The following is a 19,119-nucleotide window of genomic DNA, read 5'->3' as shown; positions in this document are numbered from 1 at the left end:
TATTACACAACGTTGAACCACGACGAGCTCCACATCCACTGAACAAGCCTGAACATGAAGAACATCTGAAACTATTGATGAGAGTCTGTGAAGCAGAGACACAGACTGTTTATAAGAAGTGGATGTAGTCATCGTGATGTCGCCCATTGGTTTGTGGACTGACGTTATAAAGCCCAGAGTTTGGTGATTTCGGCGTCGCCATCTTAGAATAAGGGGGTCACCAATTTGGATATTGAGAGGTTGTCTTAACCAACCAGAGCTCCTTTACGGAGCAGCTTTTTTACATTAGTTTAAAAAAGGATTAAACATTGTCAATTGTTTAAACATTGCCAATGAATACAAACATGATGGAGTGGTAAAAGAAGCCAAGTGAGCCATTAACCTGTGCAAGCTTAGCATTAACAATCAATGTGATTGGAAAGTTTTTTTTGGCTAAGCCCCTCCCCCCACGCTGCTACTCCATCAAGCTTTCAGAGCTAAGTTACCGGGGAGCCCACACTGTCACTAACTGCACTCCATGAAGAAATATCATCTAATTGTTAAACTCGTTCTCTTGTGTTCATACAGGTTTTAACAGCCCAACATGGTAAAAGTTATAGTTGCAAAGGGCGCCTGCGACGTTTCTCCAAAGAAACCAGGTCGCCGCAGATCAGCCTGAAGCGCCGATCCCCCGCTTCACCGAGCGGAGACCTTCTTCCTCACAGTTCATCCCGCTCGCTGTGAGGTGACAGTTTGCTGGTCCGCCGCACGGCTGCACACTCGCTGTCACTGCCTCTGGCTGCGGGCGTGATGATGTACGCCACGCCGCCCGAATGCACTCGGTGATACATCCTGGACGTACAGTGTAAATCCAGGCTGATATACAGAGACGGGAACGTCCTGTTGACCCTCTGTGCTGGATTCAGCTTGTATAACGTCAGCTGGAAGCTGTGTCTCTGCACTGAACAGCACTACAATTAACTCTACGTGGTGGAGGAAATGATTCTGCTGTTGTTTTTTTGGGATGCTGGCCTTATTAATGGAGCATAAAAGGTGAAACAGTTCTGAACCCCCCCAAAAAACGTATTCAATGAAAATCACATTTCTTAAAAGTTAAATTCACCCTTTGCTTTTGCTCCGCTTCCTGTCTTAGCTGAAAACGGAACCACTTAGATCGCAGAGAAACTCAGTAAACTCAGTGAAAATGTGAGCCTCCACCTTCATGTCCATTTCCATGACCATTTGTGGAGGGACGTTGTGTCAAACTGTGTTGGGTTTACTGCATACAACAGTTTGGGGTCAGATAGGAGGAAGAATAAGGAGAGAATATTTGCCTACAGCGGTTTGTCTCATAAATCAGGAATATGACGTTGTGTGTTTGTTAGGAGCAGAGACGGGCTATGACAGGCATGCTACAGCAGCTTACTATTGTGTAACCAGGCGGCAACCTCCGGTTCTGACGAGTGAAGCTGATGCTTCATGTGTTAAAGCTCCCTGCACGCCTCTCTACCCAGGCAATGTACCAGTTGTATTAGTATGGCGTGAACAAGCTGCCACTGCAGAGCAGACTGGAGCAACGCATTACCATACTGCTCCCATACTGCAGAGGGCGAGAGACACAGATACAAACAGAGGGGGAGGGAGAGAGAGAGGGGGGGGGAGAGAGAGACAGAGACAGAGAGCGAGAGAGAGAGAGAGAGAGAGAGAGAGAGAGAGGGGAGAGAGAGAGAGAGAGACAGAGAGAGAGAGAGAGAGAGACGAGTGCTGCAGAATGTGACACAGGTCAGACTGCCACAACCAGTTATTTTTAGATCAATAATCAATACATCATTGTCGTATTAAGTGCTACCTCGATCTAATTACTCCAAACTAATGACTAATGATGAAGGTAACTGGTCGGCCCAATTTCACAACTTTTCGTAGCTCACGTTTCCTTCAGTTATTCTTGGTGATATGAGGTTCACATGTGCCAGGAGACAGCGCTCCAAACACAAATAAACTTCAGTTAATGACAGATCTACACGAATCTTAAATTCTACCAAATCCTCGTAACACTGTCTTTACTAGAATCAGATGAGAAAATATCAGTTTTTCTTTGTTTTCCCTCGTTTAGCTTAGCTTAGCACACAGACTGGTCGAAAAAAAAAGTAAAAACCAGGTGGCAACATGTGGTTCTGCTGAGTTCAAGCTTACACCACCAAGAGTGCACCACCACCACCACACACACACACACACACACACACACACCGGCAGTTTGAGGGACGGGGAACGTTAGCTCTCTGTTGGGGGACTATCTGGAGCTGGAATGGTACAAGCTGGACACAGTTGGACTCCCGTGTACATGGCACTGGGTCTGGAGCCAAAGCACCTGGAGAGGTGCTGGACTCTCTCCTGTTGCCGAGTAACACTGCCAGCGAGGGGATTCTGGCTGTTAGAGTTTTTAATTTCTCTTCATTCAAGGTTCATTTATTGATATTCTACAACACAGGATCGCACACCAACACCCTGGACAGGTCACCAGACTATTGGGCTGACTTTGGTTTCCCGGACGCTGCCTGGTGTGTCATGGGAACAACGCAGCCGGATCACCAGTTGGCAATGTTTATGGTCCTTAAGAAATACAGATGTTTCGAAGCTTTCTTAAGAAATACAGATGTTTCGAAGCTTTCTTAAGCAGGGCGCAGATGTGAGTTATTTTTTTTACATTCAAAGCTTCTATTGAGATTTTTGAATTCCTGTCGTTATATTTTATGTCGTCATCAATCTACAGGAATAGGAACAACTTGATTGAGTGTTATTGCGGTTGTATAAATGTAGTGTATGTTGCTGTTAGACTGCAGTGAATATGTTGTTTTTGAAACGGCAGCAAATTTAGATTGAAGCAGAATATTTCGTGAGATAAAAACATGGTGTGGAAATCTATTATTTTGTTAAGAATGAATATGGTACAGCCCTAAAGATGACCATCTCAGCATCTTTGTGATGCTCAATTGATGTCAACAGGTGTGTGTGTGTTCACCATCAGCTCCCTGCTTTTTTGGACATCGAGCAGCAAAACTAAAAAAAAAAGAGACTCAAAAAGATTTTGTCACCTGTTTTTGTGTGAATCGTGCTGTCTGGGTTTATGTGGGTTCGTTATCTGATCATCTAATGAGTCTGTGCAGGTGGCAACACTTTCAACAGTTCATCCTCAACGTTCATCCTCAACAGTTCATCCTCAACAGTTCATCCTCAACAGTTCATCTTCAACAGTTCATCTTCAACATTCATCCTCAACAGTTCATCTTCAACGTTCATCCTCAACGTTCATCCTCAACAGTTCATCCTCAACGTTCATCCTCAACAGTTCATCCTCAACGTTCATCCTCAACGTTCATCCTCAACAGTTCATCCTCAACGTTCATCCTCAACAGTTCATCCTCAACAGTTCATCCTCAACGTTCATCCTCAACAGTTCATCCTCAACGTTCATCCTCAACAGTTCATCCTCAACGTTCATCCTCAACATTCATCCTCAACAGTTCATCTTCAACATTCATCCTCAACAGTTCATCCTCAACGTTCATCCTCAACAGTTCATCCTCAACAGTTCATCCTCAACGTTCATCCTCAACAGTTCATCCTCAACGTTCATCCTCAAGAGTTCATCTTAAACGCTCATCCTCAACGTTCATCCTCAACGTTCATCCTCAACATTCATCCTCAACAGTTCATCCTCAACAGTTCATCCTCAACATTCATCCTCAACAGTTCATCCTCAACGTTCATCCTCAACGTTCATCCTCAACATTCATCCTCAACATTCATCCTCAACGTTCATCCTCAACATTCATCCTCAATGTTCATCCTCAACAGTTCATCCTCAACAGTTCATCCTCAACGTTCATCCTCAACGTTCATCCTCAACAGTTCATCCTCAACATTCATCCTCAACGTTCATACTCAACAGTTCATCCTCAACATTCATCCTCAACGTTCATCCTCAACGTTCATCCTCAACGTTCATCCTCAACAGTTCATCCTCAACATTCATCCTCAACGTTCATACTCAACGTTCATCCTCAACGTTCATCCTCAATGTTCATCCTCAACATTCATCCTCAACCCGCACAATCAAAATGACACAAAGCCGGAGCAACACAGAGATCATCAGACTGAGAGATGCTGCATTTCAGTTTTAGCTGCTCCAGAGAAGGCCATGCCAACAGTGTTGTTAAGGGCAACCGTTTCAAATGAAGAAACATGTTGTCACGGTAACAAGGACTTCGTGCATGAGTGTGTTTTAAATAGATCCTCCGCTGCTGCTGCTCACAGTTGATTTACTATTTCCAATAGGTTACATCTGGAGTGTCCAAACCCCCCCCCCCCCCCAACACACACACACACTTGAAAAACCCAATGACTTGATGAGTCCATTGATTATTATACATATTGATGATGAATTCATTCTTCACCATAAACGCTCTTTCAAGAGCCGATAATACAAACTCAGGAGAGACTGAATCTCCTTCAGTATTTACTAAATGTACAAAATCATTGTTTTAACTATTTAGTGCCTAGTCATTAAGTCATTAATGTCTGTTTGTCGACTTTACATACGATACTTTTTAAAATGTGTCGATCACGTTGTGTGGCTACTTATGATGCACACAATGAGCTCCCCACACTGACGCTCTATATCTTTAGATGATTCACAGAAAGGTGGGTTGGATATTTTTTTAAAGTAAAAAATGTTGCTTGTATATTTAAAGATACTTTCACTTTATAAACTTGGAAAGGAAAAGCTTGCAAGTGTGCACCAACAGCAGAGAAATACCTTTGAATCATTAAAGTCTGTCTCTGTATCCAGGCGCTCATATGAACATTGAAATAGGATTTACTTATCGCTCTGTTCCAACATGTTGGGAAATACACTTGATACCACTCTCACGTCTGGCTGTTGTTAGCTTAGCTTAGCACAAAGACGAATCGCTAATCAACATGTCGCGTCTGGTAGTTAATAAGAGAAATATGAGAACATCTTCAGTTCATTTAGGAGGCAGGATCCACATGTAGGAGCTCAACCTTTATCTCTCCACAGTAAACAAACACATCTTGCTTTGGCCCATACTGCCTGAGCTGACACACACGCACGCACACACACACACACACACACACACACGCACACGCACACACGCACACGCACACACAGAGAGGTGGACTCCAGGGTGTTGTCCTGCGGCTCGGCTCTGAGAGGTAATTCATCACTGCTCTATTCATATCAGCTAGCCTAGTTTCCCCTGCAGCACACACACACACACACACACACACACACACTGCAGCGAGTGCATGCATGCACAGCAACACAGTGGCAGAGGACCAAATACCAACACAAACACACACTCAGGTGCAGGCTAGGCTGCTGATATTTAACTACAGTGCAGCTCCATTCAACAAGCCTGCGGCAGAAAGCACTGATGCAGCACACACACACACGCACGCACACACACACACGCACGCACGCACGCACGCACGCACGCACGCGCACGCACACACACACACACACACACACACACACACACACACACACACACACACACACACACACACACACACACACACACACACACACACACACACACACACACACACACACACACACACACACACACGCACGCACGCGCACACACACACACACACACACACAACCGGGCTGCTGCTGTCACACTCTCTGAACAGCTAGCAGATGCTGTAGTTCACATTCAACCACCAAACCAGGTCTCCAGGGTTTCTATTCAAAGGGTCAGGTCACCTAAAACATCGATTCAAATCCTCCCCCCCAAAAGAGTCTGGATCCTCGTAGACCAGCTGCTATAATCGAACAACAAAGGGATCTATATCTGTTAATAGGTATCATCAATGATCAATAATTAGTATTGGCGTCAAAAAAACGTGATCAGGAATCTAAACTTTTTTCTTTTGTGCTGCTCTGCTCTGTGTTCTGATCCGTTTGGTTTGATTTGCACGTGTCCGTGTGCAGTATGTGGCACATGTTATACACATGACTATATTAATATACAGTCATCTGTATGTCTGTCACCGGGTTCTGTGTGAGTTCACTCTGTTCCAATCACAAGAAGAGCACCAACGAGCGCTATGCAGGTTGTTGTCTAATGTAGAGACTTTATATGAGAAGTGGATGTAGTCACTGTTAGAGCTGTATATTGGCAAGCACCTCAATATATGATATATCGCTCCTTCCCTTTTATGTCCCATTCCTTCAGCTGCAGTAACTCCTCGATGTTTGTTCAGATTTGTATGCTTTTTAAAATTGTGATGACGTCACAAAACCTAATAGATGTCACATACAACGAATCTCTCTTCATTTGAAACTGAGAAGCTGAGTCACTCAATAATATCTCACATGAATTAAAGTCAACGAATAGCAGTTGTATTATATTCATGTAAAACAACTCAGTAAATTTGTTCACCCTTCGCCTGCTAGTCTTGCTCACGTACACGCTTATACTCAACAGTCTCAGGGAATTATCAACAGGCATTCTGGGTAATAAAGAACACCCCTAACTAGAGTGTGGAAGTATCGAAGTAAAGTTCTGTAAAGAACAAACACGTAATCCCTCATTAGCTCCGGCACTGTGTCGGGTATCTCTGATGACAGTGAGCAGCTGAAGACGTTTTTCGCTGGCAGCTTCTTTCCCAGCATGCAGTGCGGCCGTCCTCTCGGGTTGTGCGGTAGTGTGGATGGATTACCGACGATGTCATCAGACCGAGACGCAGAGCAGCAGACATTTTCTACCGACGACACGGGAGATACTGCACTGCTGGCCTCAATACACACACACACACACACACACACACATACACACACACACATACACACACACACACACACACACACACACACACACACACACACACACACACACACACACACACACACACACACACACACACACACACACACACACACACACACACACACACACACACACACACACACACACACACACACACACACACACACACAGTTGTGTTTTCATGACTTTTGGGAGACATCACATTGACTTACATTCATTTCCTGGAGACTTACCGTAACTATAACCGCTACCAGTCTAATCTTAACCCTAAATCTAACTTTACCAAAACCTTAAACCAAGTTATCACACTGAAATGTAATGAATGACGTTATGAGAACGTGCAATTGTCCCAATTTTATCCACTCAAAAAAGGCAAGTCCCCACAAGACTGGTAAAACACCTACATACACAGACACAGTTGTGTTTTCATGACTAGGAATGGGTATCGTTAGGATTTTATGACTACTAGTACTCTTATGAATATTGATTATCTGTACGGTTCCTTATCGATACTATTATCAGTTATTTTTGATTATATTTGAGAAAAAAAGACAATTAATTAAGAAGCAAAAAGACGAGTCCCCACAATGTGACAGTGTCCCCACGAGACAGGTAAACACAAACACACACACAGAATCATTTCCAGAAGACCGTGATAATAATACTTGAAGGTTTTTACTTGTTTCGTGATCTCTTGGATGTCCTTTCTGGACCAGAAGATGGAAATAAAGATAAGTCAAAAACAATCATATCTAGAAGTAGAGAATAACAGTTACCATGTCATAAATCATGAACAATAAAAAAGTTCTTTGATCATTTATTTTACAAAAATTGGAAAACACTGGAATCTATATATCCAACATGTTTTCAAGTGTTACCAATGTTGGAAAAAAATGGAGGCTTTTTGTACGATATATATTCTGGTATTCACATGTTTTAGCCTCTCCTCTCCCCTCCTCGCCCCTCATCTCCTCTCCTCTTCCCTCCTCTATCCCCTCCTCTCCTCCTCTCCCCTTCCCATTCTGGTATTCACATGTTTTAGCCTCTCCTCTCCCCTCCTCGCCCCTCATCTCCTCTCCCCTCCCCTCCTCTCCCCTCCTCTCCCCTCCTCTATCCCCTCCTCTCCTCCTCTCCCCTTCCCTCATCTCCTCCCCTCTCCCCTCATCTCCTCTCCCCTCCCCATCTCCTCTCTCTGGGTTTTGGGGTTCAGAGGGTTAAAGTCGGCATCCTTTCCTTTCAGTCAGCTGTTCGGTACAGAGCCGGACAGACGCACCATGAAAAATAAAACTCGTCACATCATCACATCAGCCGGCTGCCAGAATATTCTGGGTGCCATCTGTGTGATCTGCTGCCAGATATCAGCGTTTACAGCAGGACGTCACGCGCACATTAAAGCGCCTTCATGCAGCTAAACGTTTACAAATGAGTGTTTGTAAGTGTTTTTCACTCAGGTGAACACAGGCGGGGTTATTATTAGTGATATTTCAAGTCATATATTCCTCAGTTCACACTGGACAAAAGTTCATATTTCGGTATCGTTTTAAAGTTTTTAAACCATGCTGATGAGGACTACAACATGTAACCAACTAAACCCTTTTTAATTTAACAAAAGAACAAATAAACTGGAAGCTTATATTTAAACAGGAACCGCTTCCTGTTTCAGTGTCAAGAGTTTCACAATAAAAGCACCCTGAAACGAGCTGGAATTAACTTTAGCAAATCAGTTTAAACCTCTTCAATCAATATTTACAGTTCAATAATCAAACTCATTCCAGATCGAGTTCAACAGGATTCTGTGAGGAAGTTCGAATCATTTAATTTGAACTATTTCACGTGTAAATAAAATATTTTGACAAAATTAAACTGTTTTAAATAAGAGTTAAAATCGTTGGAAGTGAAGGAAAAAACAAAAACATAAATAAAACAGCTGATTACTTCGCTTATGTCAGAACAAATATGGATGAACACATGAATAAGTAAAGAAATGATTACTGAAGACTAAAAGTTGCACTCTCGCTCCTGCAGAGCTCATTACATCCACATTATGAAAGGGTTGCAGAACAAACAACTGATGGCTTCTTTTCCATAGCAACGGGCGCTGAGGCTCATGGGTATTGTCGTATTTAGAGCTGACAAAAGGTCCTTTAACCTCTAAAATCAGCTTCTTAGTTGCCATACTTGTATTTATTTGTTACTTTAAAGGTGTTGGGATTGCTGCTGGTAAGAGTTTGATTTACTGCAATTGCTCTTTAATCTCTGTAACTTTGGCATTATTAATCTTCACTTTAAATAGACACTTGACACTTTAATAACAGACTTATTTGAAGGTACTTTTAGTTTATTTATTCCATTGTAAATGTTCATTATTTGTTCTTAAATGTCTGAAACTATTGCACTGTGTTTATTGGCACACACACAAATCCAAAAACCCAAATTCCTTGTATGTGCAAAGGTACGTTTGATTCAACCACAGATGAAAATACATTTTTAGCGCCGTCTGGTCCGACGTTACCCGTCCTAGATTAACAATGAAATAAAGTGTTTCTACTTCGAGGAACATTGAGATCATTTAGAGGAGAGGAAGATCAGAGTGGGGAGGAAACAGCAGCTCTCAAGAAGAGTATTCTATAAAAGAGGACATTTTGGCCTGGATGTGGTACGTTAGCACGTTAGCACGTTTAGCATTCGTTTGCCGATGGGTTTACATTTTCTGCTTGGTCACAGCGACGTCGCTCTGCGTCACAGCGGCTCAGCTGAAAATGCAAATGTGTGAGCAAGTGGATGGAGAGAAAAAAGAGAAAGCTGAAGAGGAGCCGAGTGTGTCTGCTGTTATGAAACCTGTGGCACTTTCTCCTTCCTCCACCTCCTCAGCTTATACCCAGCTGTTGCCATGACAACGCAGCATTTGTCCCCTCCTCCTGGAGGAGGAGGAGGAGGAGGAGGAGGGCGGCTCCACCTTCACCACCACCAGCCAGCTCGTGTCTCATTTCCATGTTGCGAAATATAAGCGACAGACGGACTGAGAGAGGGAGGGAGAGACGTGACGCTGTGCACAATTTACTGAAGGTGTGTGTGTGTGTGTGTGTGTGCGCGTGTCAGATGATATCAGTCTTGTTGATTGATGGTGTAATGATTCTACAGCTGACCTAGATGTTGACACACACACACCTATACACACTCTCTCCAATTAGATTGTGTGAGTTGCAGGGTGACTACGGTGAGCCGGAGGGGACAAGTTTGATGAAGAGGTTTTGAGTTTTTTGTGACTAAACTGGACTGGAAATTATTTAAGAAATGGTGTAATGCATTAAAAGTTCATTTCAGCTGTAAAAAAGTGATTTTCTGTGACAAGATGTTGATAAAGATGTTTCTCTCAGACCAGTCAGAAACCAGAGAGACAAAGACGTAATCCAGGGAGCCCCAGTATTATTATCATCTGCATCTTTTATATCAAAGGCCGTGTATTATGTATAACAAACCCATATAGACTCTGTTTAGTCCAGTCTTAAATTATTAAACCAGTTGAATAAAAAATAGTCAATAAATATTCCATATTCTGGTTGTTTCTTGGTTTATTTCCAGGTGAAAAGGCAAACAGCTCTGTGAGGCACGTTATGGTGTGTGTGACTCTAAATGGACCATAATGTACTAAATGAACATCATGCTGTATTGAAGAAGACTTGAAACTAGAGATTGAGGCATAAACTCATGTTTACAATGTTTACTGAGGGAATAAATCAAGAGAGAAGTAGAGTCATTTTCTATAGACTTCTATACAACCAGAGGAGTCGCCCCCTGGTGGTCACCATGTAGGGTGAAGCTGGTTTGATAATCACCAATACAGCCTGCATCAAGTTGAAGTTTAATACAGATACTGATCAGCTGAACTCAAACGGCTTGAATTAAATCCAAAAGTGTAACATGATTTTAACAAGTAAATAAATCACTGTGTGACAACGACGTACGCGTGCAGCACTTTGTGTGAGCCGACCTCATTAAGAAGAGCCGTGTGCTCGTCTGTCATCGGCCTCCTGCCTGATCCGAGCGGTTCGATTGGTGCCGTTTTGTTACTGGAAGCATGTTTAGCTCAGGAGTATCCGGCACCGGTCAGCGCTGATGAGGAGCTTTTAGTCGACCTCCGATAAACTACTGAGACAAGACTTTTAGCTTGCTTACGCACGCATACATACACCGTGAGACCTTTCTTCATGAATTTAACACATGGAGGACGCTGCGTGAGCCTCTACACTTGACAGGATTGTTTCCAGGACACTGAAGAACTACCACACACACACACACACACACACACACACACACACACACACACACACACACACACACACACACACACACACACACACACACACACACACACACACACACACACACACACACACACACACACTGCAGCTGACCGAGCTCATTTACACTCCTGGTATCGTCATCAGCACACAGAGGACGAGATGTCGGCAGCTGTTTACAGAAACAGGGTCAAAGAGGGAGAAAGAGAGATGCTATCAGAAGTCCAAAATTAAAATCCTGTCGACATCGTGTCCACTTTGTGTTGCTGTGAGCAGGAAAGGGCTCAAATAACAGAAACATCATGGAGATCTATTCTTGGAAAACACAGAACCGGTGGCCATTAGATCGTCGTGGTCTGGATCCCACTGTGATCAGGTCTAACTAAATGGAAATAAAATAAAGAATAAATGAAATCTATTCATATGATTGGTTGTATTTGACTTTTACTTTTTTGTTTCATACCACAGACGTATATAAGAAGTGGACGGAGTCACCGTGATGTCATCCATTGGTCTGTAAACTGGTGCTAACTAGAACCATATAGGGTTCTTCAGCTTGTCCTCATATCCATAACCTTTTGTAAAAGAAAATTCCACCAACCCCTTCTTTGGTGTAATGGTTCCACCCAGAACCCTCTCTGGAGGTTCTATACAGAACCTTTCCACCTTCTAACAAGAACCCGAGCAGGGGTTTCTACTAAGAACGCCTTTATAGTCTTGAGAGTTTCATCTAGAACCCCTTCAGGGGGTTCTAACAAGAGCCCTTTTATATTTCAAGGGTTTTCTCTTGAACCCTAAAGGGCTGACTGTGCTGCAGTGTGACCCAAAACAATCCACAGTTTTTGGGGGGTTGTGGTTCTGGATTGTTCCCTTATAAACACCCACGCTTTTAACAATCCTTGAAGAACTCTTTCTTCTGAAAAAGGTTCTGTGGATGAAAAGGGTTCCAAATGAAACCTTGCAAAAACGCTTTCTTCAAAATATAGTTCTTGTTTGATATTCTTCATTTTACCTCAATTGCTAAAAAGACAATCACTGATCAGAACCCAGTTCTCGGCCACATTTAAAACCTTTATTTCTCACTTGATGTGAGGTAACAAGAGGCCGGGGATGATGTGACTGAATGAATGTCACCGATAGCTGAAACACTGAGTTTCCTAATGACAAAGAAACTTTTTATAACCGGTCACATTCCCACTGATCTGCTCAATAAGGTCTGTATCAGCGCAGACACCAGATATGAGTGTTGCTGGAGTTTTAACCCTTTTAACAGAGTTTCTATCTCTGCAAAAGGAAAGATAAGTAGAGCCCAAACTGCAGCGTCGCCTCATTCGACTCAAGACTGAAAGACGACGCTCATGTGACCGGCGAGTGAAGCTAAGCTAGCACTGTTGCTAGCATCTGTCTCCGCTGGCTGGGATTCATTTTCTTTCAACATTGGTAAATGTAAGTTACATTAGCCGGACTCCAGGTTTATGCAAAGGCCCAAAAACCAGATGTTGCTATCCAGATAGAGATCAAAGGTTAATGCCAGGAAGAGACAAGGAGGGAAGGAAGGAAGGAAGGACGTAAACACGGAATCTGCAGAAGAGAACAGAAAAGTGAACGATGCATCCTCTTTAAATTCCTCCTCTCTTCATCCATGTGAATCCTACAGATCTGACTGCTCCACACCCACACTGCAGAACATCTCTCTCTCTCTCTGTTCATCACCATAACTGCTCTCCATCAGTCTTCCCCTTCGATACGATCAACGAGATGTCACAGCACCGATGTCTAACGATGGTTATGGCACCGTCACGTGTTCGTATCATCTAAAGGTTTCTATAATCATCGTACCAGCAGAGGTTGTGGTCCTAGAGTTGCAATTATAATAATGACTACATATATCTGGGGGTAAACCAGAGTGTGCCCTTTGAATACGAGCTGAAACTGAGGTCAGAGTAAATCATCGCGATTATACTTTGTGTGCAGCTTCTCATTCTGTTCAGAAATGTCCACCCTGAGATGTTGCTGAACACGAGGCGACAGGACGCCGAGTTCACTCGCTTACTCGTCTTCACTCTTGAATCTTTAATTGAAAATGTTTAGGATCATACCGACGTTTTTAAAATGTCTAATTCGAGTTCAGGCTGCTGTGTGTGTCGTTGACACTTAAAAGCGCTGTGATGAGTTCATGTGCTGCCAATCACCGAGCTGCTCCCCTTCGTGGCATCCGTCATGTGATGTCACTTTAAAGCCATGTCGAGTTTGTAAATGCATTAAGTTTGCTGAAAAGAAAGGATGCCACAAATCCTGAGAATTTTAGTACCAATAACGGTGAAATTCCACGATTTTGGATGAAATAAAAAAAATCACAAACTAAACAACAATCCACTTCAACAGACACTCCTTTGTTACCTTTTGCTTACTGGTTTTCACAAATGTATCATGAATCACTGATGATCCCCCTGAAGTTTTTCATGTGTTCATCATGTTCATCATGATGAGGTTATAATTTACCTTTGCCAAATACTAATTTTTACTGAACAGAGCTTGAATGCATCATAATGTAACCCGATGGAACCTCCGTAAACTTTAGCGGTTAGCTCCGTTATTTAGCCGAGCAGGACTTGTTACCGGCTAACGTTTAACTAGCTCTGCTCCTGACAAACTGTTGCTCACAATGCAGCATTATCTGGGAAGTTTGTTATATCGTCCTTGGGCCCACGGGACGCCATTGGCCTTAAGCCCCGATTCCTAGGACATGCAGAAGCTGCGGTTCCCTAGAGAAATGGGTTATCAGAATTTTGGCATCGACTTGCTACCGAAGTATCGTTTCTTGCGACATTCCTATATACAAGTCAATTGGCTTGCTCATAAGCTTTCTGGCTACTAGCCACCCACCAAGACTAGTGTGGCAAACAGGACCTGGACTTTTTGAACCATGAACCCTTAAAAACCCTCTAAATGTCATCTGCATGTCAATTTCAAAATGGCTACGATAAGAGAACTATAAACAACCGAGTGTAAAGCTCGAAGTTCACAAATGCAGGCGTTTGAAGCGCCTTTGTAGCAAAATAGGACCATGGACACAGTTTGTACCCAATGCTTTATATGCTTTTCATTGCAATATGGCTACCATAAATGAAATCTATTTAGAGAAAATATCTGTGCGACAGAAGTTTAAAACACTCAACACTCAAAGTTCAGAACGTTTCAACTGCTCCTTCATGTCCTCCAATATTTTCTGCCTCCTTGTTCTTTCCTGCTTCAGCCTGAGGTGCTGCAAGGTAAATCTGTGTGAGGGTGTTTATAATGCTGCATCATGCCCAATACCAAATCACCCAGAAACCGGTGTGGGCAACTCCTGCCACATGCCATCATGCCTCCGTTCCATAATCTGCCCCAGTGCAGTGTGGGATTTATTGGATCACACTCAGTGACTTGAAGAGGGGCAGCGAGCAGCCTGATTGTACAGTGAGATTTCATAACGAATCAGCCTCATCTCCACTGCTGGCAGACTCCATCATTGTTTTTCTGCCTGGTACATCATTTGCAAGCTGGGGGTCAGTTTTTTCTCACGATATAAGCTGTACCTGAACGTCTCATGACTCAGGGCTTCGAGGATTTTTTAATTTTTTTTCCTGCGCTTTGATTCCTCAGATGTATGAGAGCTTAGAAGCCAAAGCAACAGTACTATTAAATCTGTCTCCATGAGTCATCGCTGCGTTCCCCCAGCCTTCATCTCTGTCGGTAGCCTCTCGACTCTCGCTCTCTCTGTGTTTGCAGAAGAGAGGAGGCGATGCCCCACGTCCCCCAACGGCAGCGCGAGCTTAGCTTTAAGCGCTTCCAAACAGCGAGCGAGGTTAAAACCATTTCAACTGAGTCTTGTCCTTCTACGGTTGCATGGCAACACCAGTCGCCATGACCGGCGCTTCCCACGGACAGCAGTTCAGTGTTACCGGTTACAAAAGGAGCTGCCTGGTGCATGCACGGGACAACTGCAGCCCTGTCGCCTATGAGCAGCACACGGCCTCGTGCACGAAGGCCCTGTCGGTCTCAACACTTCCTGATAGGATGCTCTAAGATAGCGTTGCCAGGCAACAAACCCAACTCCAGGCAGCGAACTTGATTTCTGATTGAAAAATGTATTCAGAGCAACAAGATGACGACAGAACAAGAGCAGCAACCAAACGCTACTGAGATAACCATGGTGATTAGTACAGCCAACACAGCGTGATTTCTTGATGGCAAGACCAACCGATCCTATCGCTGAGCAAAAGTATCCGTCACATGACACCGTTCAGTCTGCGCTCCGCCAACTATCAGTGTGAGAGATGCTGGCGTCGTTTAGTTCGTCTGTCTCGGGAGTCTCGTGCTCTCCTGCAATATGTAAATTCTCACCACAACCTCCCACTCTGTAGCACTATTAGCTGATAGATGGATGAATAATTATCAACCCTGTACGTCCACCAATCGCAGCACAGAAAGAAAGCACAGGGGTACCAGCTGGCCCCTCTCCTTTGGAGGAAGAAACACTTCAATGTTAGACTTCAACAAGTCACCTCTCCTATGTGGTTGAGTCCAAGACGCTTAAATCACATTCAGCAAAACAGCTTTGCCTTCAAATCTGTTGCTTGCTCCTTTTTTTGCCAGCGAAGAATCAAGCAAACAGATGTTTCCAGGTAGAAGGGAACACGTGGGCACATATTTCATGGCTTGCACAAAACCTGCATGAGAAAAGCTGCAAAGTTAGTTGCGATCAAAGTCAAAGATATACACGAGTGTTGGCAAAACAGACAGTGAGGTTGACAGACCGGCAGCCATGCTTGAGTTTGGACATTTTGTGATGTAGGATGCCATATTAACGCCAATGCCCTACAGTAGTTTAGAGGCAAATGTTACCCATTAGAAATGGCTGACCTTAATATCTAAAGAAGCATTTGAATGTACCAACCATGAAATGTCATTGCTTTAAAAACAGAGTTCTTCTGAGGGAGCCCTTTGATACATGCATTCAATGCCAGCAAAAAGTTGCCAACCAGCAGGTAGAGGGTGAACTTTGTTAATTTAAATCCACTGTTGGGATCAGGTTCACCTTCCTCTCGTGTTATCTTTGGCTTTGGTTGTAGTAAGTAAACCTTAAACTCTAACTTACGATTTCTGGTGGTGGAGGGTATGGGCGTGGTGGTTGTTGGAGGAGTTGGCTCTGTGCAGGCGCTCAAGCCTCTCCTTCTCTTTCTCCACAAAGTTGGTGTTGGTACCAGTGCTGGTGGAAGGCATTCGGGTCAGTCGGCTGTGGGGCCGTGGCTGATCCCTGGGTGGGATCGGAGGAGGCGGAGGTGGAGCCGGAGCTGGGGAGGAGATCGGACCTGGGATTTGGGTGGGGATCGACATGGAGATTGGGGCGGAAGCCGGAGATGAGACCGTTAACGGCGTTGTACTGGCGTTGTTGGAGCTGTTGTAGGAGTGGTGGGTGGAGGAGGAGTGGTGGTGGTGCTGATGGTACTGGTGGTGGTGGTGGCTGTGGTGGAGGGGGATGGAGGAGGGAGGCTGGGGAGGAGCTTGGTATTGGCTGTTGTGGTGGTGGTGCTGGTGGTTGTGATTCTTGGCAGAAATGGATGTCGGTACGGTCTGAGTCGGCGGAGGTGGCGGAGGAGGAGGAGGGAGAGGAGGCTCGGGAGGAGGAGCAGGCGGAGGAGGGGCAACGGGTTGCCGGTCCAAACGCAGATCCTTGTTCTCCTGGCTGAGCCGGTCCAGTTGGACCTCCAGCTCCTCGATTCGGCGCCGCTGAGTTTCCAGAAGCTTCTGTTGGCTCTCGATGATGTTGTTGAGTTCAAGAAGGTACTCCACGGCCCGGTTCGGGCTTTCTGGGCTGCCCTGGCCCGGGCCTTGATTAGCATCCATTACTTTTCTGGTCTGAGAATTAGCACAAAAGGAATGGCTCAATAACAGCTGGGAAAAGGCCCAGTGACCAAGGTTCACTGCTAAAGTCTAAACTAGAGGGCCCAAATGCTGTTGGCTGTTACAGTTGGTTAGATCCAGGTTGTACACTGAGGCTCAATGCTTAACTTCTGCAGTCGATGAAATGCTGCCTGAGTCAGGGGGCTATCCAGACTATGCACTCTACTAATCTAGTCTACAACCTAAAACCTAATGTCTAAATAACTACAAAAGTAAACCCTATGGCCCTAGGACCCTACACTTTAAAAACTAAACTACCCTTCACCCTCCCCCCCACCAGAGGTAAGTGGGGGGGAGAGGACTTTTTCTTCTTTGAGTTCTGATTCGAAGATCAAGATGGACCTCGTCCTCGCTGGCTCCAATCAGAGAGGTTTATAGAGTCGTCGACCATCCCCTGGTTCAGTCAGCTGTTTCTGTTGGGGTTCAGGCCCATGACGATTAAAAAACAGAACAAATAAAGAGAGAGAGAGATCGTCTTCTCCCCTCAACAACAACAGTTTGTCAGTGCGTCAGTTGTATCCACTCATTGCACTCCATGCAGAAGATCAGAACATTGGTTTCAAAGAAGCAGGTGTGGAGACCAACGCTGACGGACACTTTATTTTACCCTCTGTGTTAAAGATGCACATTATCATTGTTGAGAAGTTGTAGATTGTCCAGCATGAAGTTTTTTTTTCTTTTCTCCATCCGATGCTGCTGAGGAGATGCAGACTGCAAGAGCTTCCAAAACAAGCTAGCTAACCACAGGCTTCCCTGTCGTGCCTCATAATAAAATCCTGGGATCTGAACCCCTGTGGTTAATTCTCCAAAATCAAGAGTTTTCTGAGCAGAAAAAGAGACCAGTTCAGACCTTCTCCATCAACAAAACCGTTTGGAACCAAACCTTGAGAAATCAACGGAACCTAAAGCTCCACAAAATTAAAAACGTAACGTCTGTTGAAGATCATCTCCTGACAAATGTGGAAGAGGAGAGGTTCGCCTCTTCCAGGTCCATGGGTTCACCGGCAGGACTCGGCCTGTCGCCCTGCAGTCGCTCTGTCGGAGGAAGTGGTGCGCGAAGGTTAAATGTCATGTCAGATGTTTGTCTTCTTCCTGGATGAAGCGAGGCATCTGGGATTCACCGTCATTATCGTCCCTCTGGAGGGCATATCCAGGTCCTTCTACATGTCATCCATCCGTCACATGAAAAAGAAGAAAGGAAAGAGTAGATGAGTAGATGAGAAGAGAGGAAGAGTATAAAAGAGGAACAGCAGAGTCAAGTGGACATATGTAATGTATTCCCCTTCATTTTAGTTGACTTACTTCCCTTTTTATTCCAATTTAGATTTTCTCATCGTCTCATCGTATGTAGTCTCCATCATTTTTGTTTTTGTTTCTTTCCCCTCCTTCGTGATCCTTCTTTTCTCTTTTGCTCTCCTCATGTGCCGTTATCGTCCTCCATGTATTTCTGTCTTTTCATATGGCTGTTACTGTCTCATCTCCATCCCTTCTCTCTCTCTCTGGTTGCTAGGGGTGTGAGATCTCTCAGAGCCCATACATACCAATGACATGCTCTGTCTAAGCCATCAGAGACAAGAAAAATCATCACACCCCATCAGCCTCTCCTCCTACACTCGATCACTATCCCTCCCCCGTCGTAGTCCAGCTCTTTTGGTCTAACAATCTCTTTCTTTGCATTTTCTCCTCTGTGTTATCACTTTCTCCATGCAATATTCAAAGATGATACTGTAGATTCCAACACTGCTCTTGGTAGCCACATGCAGGACAACTGATTAGCTGCCTGGTGATATTCAGCATTGTGACGAATATTGCATGAGTTAATTTCATCAACCGATTGCTGATTTTGACGATGTTATACTTTGGCTCTGATGCAGCCGCCTCGCTTTCTGTAGTCTCACTCAATGTCCCGCCCACAGCACTTTCTGATTGGTTACACATCCTGAGGAATAAACATCACAATCCTCTACACTGAAGTTGCAAAAACACCCAGAGTCACCGCTGGTAACGTTATGCCTCGATAGGTCGCAGCTAAAAAA

At 44.3% G+C, this 19,119-nt stretch overlaps 1 protein-coding gene across 1 annotated transcript in view; it reads right to left on the bottom strand.

Moving 5' to 3' along the window:
- The window catches only part of LOC306781227 (IQ motif and SEC7 domain-containing protein 2-like), a gene marked incomplete at both ends in the record, with an annotated part of 93,283 nt that extends 76,257 nt beyond the window's left edge, over positions 1 to 17,026 (bottom strand). The window contains one exon of the mRNA XM_079273977.1: positions 16,278 to 17,026. Coding sequence (XP_079130103.1) covers positions 16,278 to 17,026 — 749 coding nt within the window. The remainder of the gene's footprint in view (positions 1 to 16,277) is intronic.
- Positions 17,027 to 19,119: the final 2,093 nt, after the last annotated feature.

The sequence above is a fragment of the Melanostigma gelatinosum genome (genome assembly GCF_949748355.1).
Source record: "Melanostigma gelatinosum genome assembly, chromosome: 8".
NCBI lineage: Eukaryota > Metazoa > Chordata > Actinopteri > Perciformes > Zoarcidae > Melanostigma > Melanostigma gelatinosum.
The sequence above is the reverse complement of the archived record's forward strand: the minus strand, read 5'-3'. Positions and strand labels throughout refer to the sequence as shown.